The sequence below is a fragment of the Dendropsophus ebraccatus genome, chromosome 6 (genome assembly GCF_027789765.1).
Source record: "Dendropsophus ebraccatus isolate aDenEbr1 chromosome 6, aDenEbr1.pat, whole genome shotgun sequence".
In the NCBI taxonomy this organism is placed as follows: domain Eukaryota; kingdom Metazoa; phylum Chordata; class Amphibia; order Anura; family Hylidae; genus Dendropsophus; species Dendropsophus ebraccatus.
This window is the reverse complement of record NC_091459.1, coordinates 146,864,972-146,875,553: the sequence shown is the minus strand read 5'-3', so window position 1 is coordinate 146,875,553 and position 10,582 is coordinate 146,864,972. Positions and strand designations below refer to the sequence as shown.

General features: G+C 52.2%; 1 protein-coding gene across 2 annotated transcripts; it reads left to right on the top strand.

Annotated features, from left to right (window-relative positions):
* Nucleotides 1-3,623: 3,623 nt before the first annotated feature.
* Nucleotides 3,624-10,315, top strand: LOC138794526 (uncharacterized). Of its 2 annotated transcripts, XM_069973216.1 has the most exons (5): nt 3,625-3,649; nt 4,241-4,741; nt 7,046-7,177; nt 8,917-9,135; nt 10,132-10,315. In XM_069973216.1, the coding sequence occupies exons 1-5, from the start codon at nt 3,637-3,639 to the stop codon at nt 10,290-10,292; spliced, it is 1,026 nt and encodes a 341-aa protein (XP_069829317.1). In that variant the 5' UTR covers nt 3,625-3,636; the 3' UTR covers nt 10,293-10,315. The 2 variants fall into 2 exon arrangements, with proteins under 2 accessions (XP_069829318.1, XP_069829317.1); XM_069973217.1 differs by lacking the exon at nt 4,241-4,741 and having other exon boundaries at nt 3,624-3,649.
* The last annotated feature ends 267 nt before the right edge of the window (nt 10,316-10,582 follow it).

Here is a 10,582-nt window from a genome sequence, read left to right as displayed (position 1 = left end):
CTGTCGGTTACTAGGATTGTCCATAATGATGAGGAGTGCGAATAAACAAGGAGATGTACCTCTGAGTTAGTACCAGGTTCTGCCTCCATCCAGCATTGCAAATATTTCAGTTGACCCGCCAGGTAATATAGATATAAATCAGGAACTGCAAAGCCTGCCATATCCTTGGGCCTCTGTAGCTTCGCGATGTGTAACTTAGATCTAGAGGCACCCCAGATGAAGCTAATTATAGCGGATTCCAATGTTCTAAAGAAATGTTTGGGGATCGGTATAAAGACATGTTGGAGGACATACAGGCATTTAGGAAGCACCACCATCTTGACCAGATTAACTCTTCCAGCTACCGAAAGAGGAAGGGCCCCCCCAGACCTTGAATTTATCCCTAAAGTGCCCTATAAGAGGGTCTATGTTGGCAGTCCTCATAATCGTAGGTGTGGCATTAATTTGTACTCCCAAGTATCGAAATTGGGAGACTACTTGGAGACCGTGTACCGTAGATCCTAAAAGATTAACTCTCGAGGGATGGACATATAGGATAAAGGATTTGGTCCAGTTCATCAAGAGACCAGAGTAGTCCCCAAACCTATCTATAGCTGAATGGCTCTGGGCAGGGAGACATCGGGTTCTGAGAGAAAAAGTAGCAGGTCATCAGCGTAAAGCCCAAGTCTGTCCTCACTGTTAGTATACCCGAGTCCTCTATAGATGGGGTCCGTCCGGAGAAGAGCCGCCAGCGGCTCCATGGCCAGAATGAAAAGAAGGGGGGACAGAGGACATCCTTGACGGGTGCCTCTGCCCAAGGGAAAGGAGGGAGAAACAAGTCCATTTAATGACATAGCTGCCATTGGACATTTGTATAGTATAGTTATCCACCTAATAAAATTGGGCCCGAATTTAAATTTTTGCAACACCGCCAGAAGAAATGGCCATTCAATAGAATCAAAGGCCTTGGCAGCATCTAATGCCGCCAAAGCCCAGTCCGCCTTTTGTGCCCGTCCTCGCTGCAACGCAATTTGTGCCCTACGAATGTTATCAGAGGTACTCCTGCCCAAGACAAAACCCGATTGATTGGGCTGAATAAGCGAAGGAATCACTCTGCATAAGCAATTGGCCAGTATCTTTGTAAGCAATTTGTAGTCTGAGTTAAGGAGAAATATAGGGCGATAAGATCCGCAATCCATTGGATTTTTGTCTGGTTTAAGTATAAGTACAATCGTGGCTCTATAGAAGGACTCGGGCAAGGTCTGGTGCTCATACGAGGAGTGGAACACCGAGAGGAGAGCAGGGAGTAGTATGTCTTTATATTGAAGATACGCTTCTAGTGGGAGACCGTCAGGCCCCGATGCTTTCCCCCTCGCAGAGCCATGGAATGCTATATCCAATTCCTCCAGAGTTATGGGGGCGTCTAAGATGGTACATAGGTCAGCGTTTAGTTCTGGTAAAGATATGTCCGCTAAGTATGCCTGTATGTCCTGCGGGGTACATTGTAATTTGGAATTGTAAATGTCCTGATAGTATTCCGAGAACCTCTGCAGAATAGTATCACTGGAGGTAAGAACTTCTCCAGAGTTCGCAGAGATCTTCAGAATTGCAGGAGAGGAGTTATTCTGGTGAATGAGGTAGGCCAGAAGACTACTAGATTGGTTTCCCATTTCAAAACCCTTCTGGGCACAAAAGAATAGTTTACGTTTATTTTTTTCCTGCAAATATTGTAGATATTCCCGGCCCGCCTGTAACCAGAGACATCTATTACCAACGTTAGGGTCAGCAACATATGCAGCCTTTAATTGTTTGCAGTTAGCCGCCAATTCCTCCTCCCGCCTGGCCGACTCACGCTTTACAAAAGATATAGAGGACTGTAGGCATCCCCTCCAGTATGCCTTGAGGGCATCCCAGAACATGGAATGTGATTCATAGGGCAAATTACATTGCAAAAAGGTTCGTAGTTGGTCAGGGACCCGATCCGATTCACTGATGAGAGTGAGCCAAAAGGGGTGTATTTTCCGGACTCCACTATTCAGCGCCAAAGGCCTAACATTTAACTCCAGTAATATAGGGGAGTGGTCTGAGATGGCTCGTGGCAAATGCTGGATGGAGGACAGAAGCATGTTAGTTTTAGCATTACCTATAGCGTAGTCTATTCGGGACAGAGCATGATGTCCAGCAGAGTGGCAGGTATACTCAGCAGTAGTGGGAAATCTCAATCTCCACAAATCAACCCAGCCCAGTTCTAACAGTAATTGGTCAAAGGGAGATGTGGAGGGTACAGCAGGGCTCGACAGCGCCCCGGTAAATCTATCCATCGAAGGGTTAAGTGTCAGGTTAAAATCACCCAATACTAGTAACACCGCCTGTGGATATGCAGCCGCAAATCGTGCCGCCTCATGTACAATGTGCAACGAAGCGGGAGGGGGTAGGTATATTCCAATAATCACTACCTGAACAGACTCAAGCCAGGCTTGGACAAATACACCTCTGCCCTCCGGGTCTCTATATGTAGCACCGGGCTCCCAGCGTAGTGATTTGTGGATGAGCAGAGAGACTCCTCTAGAGTATGAGGTATGGGTAGAATGCAGGGACCACTGAATCCATGGCTTCTGTAGAAATTTAAGTGTGGACTTTTGCATATGGGTTTCCTGTAAACATATCACATGTGGCTTATATTTCTGGATATGTGAGAAAACCAGGGACCTCTTTTTAGGTGTTCCTAAACCTCTGACATTATGAGAGAACACTGTAATAGACATAAATAGGAAAGCCTACGTATGTGCCTTTCAAAGAAAACGGGGTACTACACAAACGCTCCCACAAGGGAGAACTGAACTACCTTCTCCTACAACAGGTAGGAGGTTAGAACTACACACACACCTCTCAACGGAGGCTACAGAATTAGCTAACTTCAGACAGAAGTAACTAGTGATCAATATATACGGGGGTGGTCTGCACTACAGGTGGTACGAGCGCAGACCACATAGACATCCCTCTAACTTCGTATGGGAGATCATCACAATCAGGAAAGCAGGTACATCTTATAGGTGCAGAACAATCGCAGGATCAGTGTTCTGCTCGACACCCTGGCGCAGTCTCACGGTGCAATATATATGGTGCTCAGACAGGAGTACGCCAAGGCCGAGCAGAGCAGAAGGCACTGAGGACACTTACATATAACTACTTAACGGCATTATAGAACCTGGCAGAAACCAATCAGGGTTACACACAGGGAGAGGAAGGAAAGAAGGAGAAGGGAGGGGGAGGGAAAAACGGGGGAAGGAAGGAGAAGGGAAGCGGGAGGGATGGGCAGGGGGGGGGAAAGAGGAATGGGAAGGAATAAATATTAGAGCAGAACAAATAAACAATCATGCAACTGTCAGTATTTAGGACACCGAGCTGCATAAGAAAGGTGGCAGGGACTGCGGGGCGTTTAGTGGAGCGGCAGGGGTTAATGGAGAATCAAAGGGGGCCTCTGTGACGTCAGTTGGGCAGTGAACGGTTCATTATTGGTGCTCGGGGGTCACATGATGCAGCACGGCACCGCCTCCGGGACGTGCTGCTGGCCTATAGGATGCGGCCAAAAACCTATAAGGGGGCGGGGGCTTCCGGGAGCAGCCCTCTTTACCAACAGCCAGGAGTTCAAGCAGCATGGCTTCCTCAGGTATGGCTGACGAAGAGACCCTCATCGCGTCCCTGCGTGCTCGCATGCAGGGAAGCGATGGATTTCTACAGTGACTTCTTACAGGCTTAGCTTCCCCTGCAGCCGGTCAGGCTGTATCTTGGTCTGATGCTGGGAGTGCTCCCAGCGCTGGTGGCCGGCGGACCGCACGGCGGACCCGCCCTCCGGACCGGCTTAGTCCCAGTCCCCCTAGAAGTGTCCCCCGGAGCCAGAGTAAGGGAACCGCAGGGTTAATGACCAGGCCGCGGTCCGTCCCTCCTCTGCTTGCTGCTCCGAGTGCCGTTAGACAAGCCCCGCCCACTTCCGGTTTTCGCGCGCCTTCTCCTGAGCCCGCCGGCACCTCGCAATCAGCAGTCAGCGCCATTATTGTCAGCATGGGGGGTCACCATAGTGCCAGCTCCTCGTCCCAGGAAGCGCCTGCCCCAATAGCTGAGGAGGTGCAGCTGCAGCCACCACAGGCTGCAGAGCGTGCCGTGGCAGCTGTGGATGGTGCTGCTGTGGTTTGTCCCCCTGCACAGGCATCTCAGGCACCCCTTCATGCCCAGCTCCCAGTTCCCTCTGTTCCCATTGCAGGGCCTGCATGTCAGCCGGCTAGTGTGGCCCAGCAGACTCCTGTCCGTGAGGCATCCATGGCTTCACTTACCGCCAGCCGTGGCCGTCGGCGAGCTCGCTCATCATCCTCATCTTCTACCCGGGGCTCTTCGAGGCGTAGCCGCCGCAGATCCGCTGGTAGTAGTCGCTACCATTCCCGCCACCGCTATAGGGAGTCACGTAGGAGGAGCCGGGGTAGGCTCTCCCAATCCTCCCGATGGCGTTCCCCTTCATCTTCTGCCTCGTCTACCCGAAGCTCTGGTTCGGACAGGGAGCGGCGCAGTCGCAGACATAGGCGGGAGCCTAGCACTTCGGGCAGAGAGTCGCATCGCGGGGTCGGTAGGACCAGCGCGGAAGGTGTTTCTTTGGTCCCAGCTTCTGTTCCAGCTTCTCCTGCACCCGTGGGGGCGGAGCCCCCGATGACGAATCCGTGTCCCATCGTCGAAGTCCGGTCCGTGACTCCGGCGGCTGCTTCAGGAGTCGGTGAGTTTGATTTTTCAAAAGCCTGGTGTTCGGGGGGGGAGGGGGGAGAGATACTCCCGGCCATTAAGGCGCTTTTGGCTAAGCTGGAATCAGCTCCTGCTCCTTCTAGTAGTCAGAGGGCAGAGCCACCAAAGGCCAGCATACATAAGGACGCCCTGTTTTGTGGTTTAAGTCCACTTGGCACGCATGTTGATGCGGACACTAAGCAGAAGATCTGGGATAACCAGTACATAGACATATGGTCCTTAGTTACGGTGGACCAGCACACAGTCGATAAGGAAAGGCGATCAGTGGGGGACAGGCCGGTGGAGAGGCGTCCTAGGATAGCCAAGACCATAAATAACTGGCTTCAGGCGTTTGCAGTTTTGGGCTGCGTGATGGGTGAGCGACACCCTCAGCGCTGTTCGGAGCTTTTTATTTATCAAGACATGGTATACAATGCTTACAAATCTCACGGGGGCAGTGCCTGGTGGAGGTACGACGAGGAGTTTCGTCGCCGCCTCGCTTTGCAGCCTGAGATGGGATGGGGGGTTAAGGCTACGGACGTGTGGTTGCGGTTAATGATGGCTCAGAAGACGTCTCCCTTTCAGCATGGGGCCCCCACTCCCTCGTCCCTTCCGGGAGGGGTGGCCGTACGCCGTCCAGGGACATGTTGGCTGTTCAATGAGGGTCACTGCCGGTTCTACGGTCTATGTAAGTTCCGGCACGAGTGTTCTTCCTGCGGCGGTCAGCACCCCGCCGCAAAATGCACTAGACTTACCAGGTCTACTGCGCGGACGGGGCTGTCCGCTGAGGGGAAGGACACCGGTGAGCGCTTCCGAGATGGCACCGTGGCTAAGTCTTTACCCCAATAGAGAGGCTGCGGAACAGCTGAGGGAGGGTTTTACCTATGGTTTCTTCATACCGTTTGTTCGTAGCAATTATCCTGTTTTTTCTGGCAATTTGAAATCCGCTCAGGAGCACATCAGGGTATTAAGGCAAAAAATTGAGCAGGAGGTGGCGTTGGGCAGAATTGAAGGCCCGTTCACCTCGCCACCTTTCACCAACTTGCGGGTATCGCCCCTAGGCATTGTACCGAAGAAGGAGGTAGGTAAATTTCGGCTTATACATCACCTGTCCCACCCTAAGGGTTGCTCAGTGAATGATGCCATTTCAAAGGAGGACGCTTCAGTATCTTACGTTTCCTTTGACAGGGCAGTTCACTTGCTCAGGACTGCCGGCCAAGGGGCTTTGATGGCGAAGTCCGACATTCAGTCGGCTTTCCGGCTATTGCCAGTCCACCCGGAGTGCTACCACCTCCTGGGCATGTGCTTGGATGACATGTATTATTACGATACTTGCCTGCCGATGGGCTGCTCCATCTCCTGTCATTTCTTTGAGTTGTTCAGTACTTTCCTGGAGTGGGTTGTCAGGTACGTCACAGGCAGTAACGCTATAATACATTATCTGGATGATTTCCTGTTCGTGGCTCCGGGGTCTGGTAGCACCTGCCAGTTCTTGCTGAACACTTTCAGGTACTATATGTCCAAATTTGGGGTGCCTATAGCTGAGGACAAGACAGAGGGCCCGGTCACCACGCTCTCCTTCCTTGGCATAGAGCTGGATTCTGTTTCAATGGTTTTCCGTCTCCCGGCGGACAAGCTGTCGAAACTTTTGGATCAGGTGAAGGGTTTTGCCGCAGTCAAAAAGGTCACGTTGTCCCAGATGCAGTCCCTCCTGGGCCTTCTGGTATTTGCATGCCGTATAATGCCCATGGGTCGTGTTTTTAACAGGCGCTTGTCACTGGCGACTAGAGGAGTGCATAATCCCCATCATTATATCCGCATCACCAGGCCTCTAAAGGCTGACCTCACGGTTTGGCAACACTTCCTAGAAGCGTACAACGGTCGCACGTGCTGGCAATCGGATGTGGTCTCCAACCAAGACCTCGAGCTTTATACCGACGCGTCCGGATCCTGCGGCTTCGGGGCCATTTTTGGCACACTATGGTGCGCTGAGCCGTGGCCCTCGGAGTGGCAGGAATCAGGCCTATGCCGCAACCTGACCCTGTTGGAACTGTTCCCCATTGCGGTTGCTATAGAGCTGTGGGGTCCGGCTATGAGAAATCGTAGAGTTTGTTTCTGGACGGATAATCTGAGTGTGGTGTTCTGCATCAATAACTTGTCTTCTTCTTGCCTTCCAGTTCTAGCGTTGCTGCGTCATATAGTGCTGCGTTGCCTACAGAATAACATATGTTTTCGTTCTCGACATGTTCCAGGGGTGAGTAATGTGGTTGCTGACTCTTTGTCCCGTTTCCGTTGGCAGGAGTTTCGCAAGTTGTGCCCTTTGGCGGACCCCCAGGGGCAAGCGTGCCCGCCTCTCATATGGGACCTGGTGTCATCCGCCTAATGCCATTGATCCAGTCCTCGGTGTCTCAGGCCACGTGGAATAACCATGGTAAGGCGTGGGAGGAGTGGTGTGCAGTGGCGGGGGACCTAGCTGTCGCTGTGGATGATTCGGCCAGGTTGGGCGTATCTGTCTCTTATTTGTTGCAGCTAAAGGAGAAGGGCTTGTCTAGCATAGTGGCGCAGCGCAGGCTGTCCGGTGTCAGTTTTCACTTCAAGCTTAGGGGTTGGAGGGATGTCAATAAGCATTTTGCCATTAGTCAAGCGCTGCGTGGGTGGAGGAAGGAGCATGTCCGCAGAGAACGCAGGCGCCCGATATCGTTTAACTTGTTGTCCTCCATGATATCGGCATTGCCTTCCATCTGTGCCGGGGCATACGAAGCCCTGTTAATGTCGGTCACCTTCTCTTTTGCTTTCTTTGGGGCGTTAAGGGTAGGGGAGCTGGTTGCCCCGTCAGCTGCGCGCAGTGGGGGCCTGCTTAAAGAGAACCAATCATGGCCGAAATTCAAAAATTTTTTTTTTGCTAATTAGCTGTACATTTAAATTTTATTAATATTTGCAAATACACTTAATTATTTTTTTAACTGTATTTTTTAGATATACACACTTTACTTTCCTGTCTCGCGCCGGCTCTTTTCAAAAGAGCCGGCGCGAGACAGGAAGCTCCCGTCATGCAGAGTGGCAGCAATGCCGGGGGCGCCGCCATATTGATGACGTCACTGTGCGTTCCACCGCTGGAACGCAAGTGACTAAATTAAGATGGCGGCGCCCGGCAGCGGACAAAAGGATTGGGTAAAGTATAAGATACAGACTGCAAAGGCAGTCTGTATCTTCATAAATAGACAAAATGAAGATACAGACTGCCTTTGCAGTCTGTATCTTATACTTTACCTCATCCTCTTGTTCCGTACAGCAAGGCCGGCCGCCGCCATCTTGAATACGTCACTTGCGTTCCAGCGGTGGAACGCAAAGTGACGTCATCAAGATGGCGACACCGGCCTTGCTCCACCGGAACAAGTGGATTAGGTAAAGTATAAGATACAGCCTGCAAATGCAGTCTGTATCTTCATAAATAGACTTCATAAAGATACAGACTGCATTTGCAGTCTGTATCTTATACTTTACCTACTCCTTTGTTCCGGTGCAGTAATGCCGGGGCGCCGCCATCTTGATGACGTCACGCTGGAACGCACGTGCGTTCCAGCGTGACGTCATCAAGATGGCGGCGCCCCGGCATTACTACACCGAAGAAGAGGATTAGGTAAAGAATAAGATACAGACTGCAAAGGCAGTCTGTATCTTCAGGAATAGACTTAGGGAGAGAGGACCTTTAATAATAGGGACAGTGATTTTTAGGTGATAGGTTCTCTTTAAGGATGATGTACTGGTGGCGAATGGAGCAGTGCGCATTAGAGTGCGGCGCTCCAAGACGGACGTTTTTGGGAGAGGCACGTGGATCCCTTTGTCCGCCGTCTCCGGGGTAGCTTGCCCGGTGATGTTGGCGACGAGTTTCTTAGGCGCGCGGCCCGCAGCGGAGTGCTTTCTGACGCATGCTAGTGGTCTCCCACTCACCAGATATCAGTTTCAGTACCAGCTTAGGAGGGCGCTGCTGGCGGCCGGGGCTGACCCCAAGGAATATGGCACCCACTCATTTAGGATAGGCGCGGCCACGGAGGCGGCTCGCGCTGGGCTTCCCAATGACCAGGTTCAGAGGATAGGGAGGTGGAGGTCCGAATGCTATGCGACTTACATTCGGCCGGAGCTGTTGGACTAACATGTTTTCTCTTTCAGAGGCTCATCGGGCGGCGGTTTGGCTGTTAGGACATTCCTACATACATCGGGCGGCCCAGCGGGCAGAGGGTAGACCTGGCGGACGCTCATTGGGGTTTCGTCAAGCGGATGTGCACTGGAAGGGGATCCCAGGCCTGAGATGGTCGGAGGTGCTTTCTGAGGCTATCGAAATTGGTCATCTGGCTGCGGGTCCGGTGGTCCTGTTGATCCATGCCGGCGGTAACGATTTATGTTTTATATGCTTAGCTGATCTCCTTACCATTATAAGGGCGGATTTGGACCGCCTCCCGGGATACTTCCCAGAGCTCCTCCTCGTGTGGTCCGAGATTGTTCCCAGAGTGACCTGGCAGGGGGCTCGCGATACGGAGGCGGTGGAGAGGGCCAGGCGCACGGTTAATGCGCGAACATCCAGGCATGTGCGATCCCAAGGTGGGGTGGTAGTACGACATCGCCAGTTGGAGGGAGATAATCGCCGCCTCATGCGGCCAAACGGTGTTCACCTTAACGAAATTGGTATGGACATTTTCCTGTCAGGCCTTCAGGACGGGGTGGAGCAGGCATTGTTCTTGTTGGGTGGGGGTCGGGGCTCGGTTTAGGTATAACCCAGCCCCTCCTTGGAGGTGTGGTATCTGGTGGATCCGGTGGCCATGCCCGCCAGTGTTCGGCGGCCGGCATACCCGTTGGAAAAATGTTTGCCTGGAGGCGTTTACGAGTCAGTGAAGTTGGCAATTTGCCCGGTTAAGACAAAATAAATAAATAATAAATAGCTGTGGCTGACCACCATCCAACAAAATATGCCTGTGTGTTGAGTCTTATTGGGGAGGCCCCGAGGTCATGAGTACCAGGTGCGGGGGGTATGTGTAGCCCAGCAGTCTTTAGGACACCGAGCTGCATAAGAAAGGTGGCAGGGACTGCGGGGCGTTTAGTGGAGCGGCAGGGGTTAATGGAGAATCAAAGGGGGCCTCTGTGACGTCAGTTGGGCAGTGAACGGTTCATTATTGGTGCTCGGGGGTCACATGATGCAGCACGGCACCGCCTCCGGGACGTGCTGCTGGCCTATAGGATGCGGCCAAAAACCTATAAGGGGGCGGGGGCTTACGGGAGCAGCCCTCTTTACCAGCAGCCAGGAGTTCAAGCAGCCCTCCCTCCCGCCCTTATTGCAAGTGTTGTTCCAATTTTGGTTCGATGTATTGATGATGTTTCCTTCTGTTGTAGAGGAGAATTTTACTAAGTCACAGCTGGAGGTGTGGTATCTGGTGGATCCGGTGGCCATGCCCGCCAGTGTTCGGCGGCCGGCATACCCGTTGGAAAAATGTTTGCCTGGAGGCGTTTACGAGTCAGTGAAGTTGGCAATTTGCCCGGTTAAGACAAAATAAATAAATAATAAATAGCTGTGGCCGACCACCATTCAACAAAATATGCCTGTGTGTTGAGTCTTATTGGGGAGGCCCCGAGGTCATGAGTACCAGGTGCGGGGGGTATGTGTAGCCCAGCAGTCTATATTCGCTGGACTGCTCACGTAATCCCGTAAGCTTCAGCGGAGCAGGAGTTAAGATCCATCGCAAATGGTATCTGATTCTATGAGCAATCAGTAAGGGCAACAGCAGAAACTCCCATTCAGGGTGACTTCCACGGGAGCTGGCGTATACAGTGGCAATATCCACAG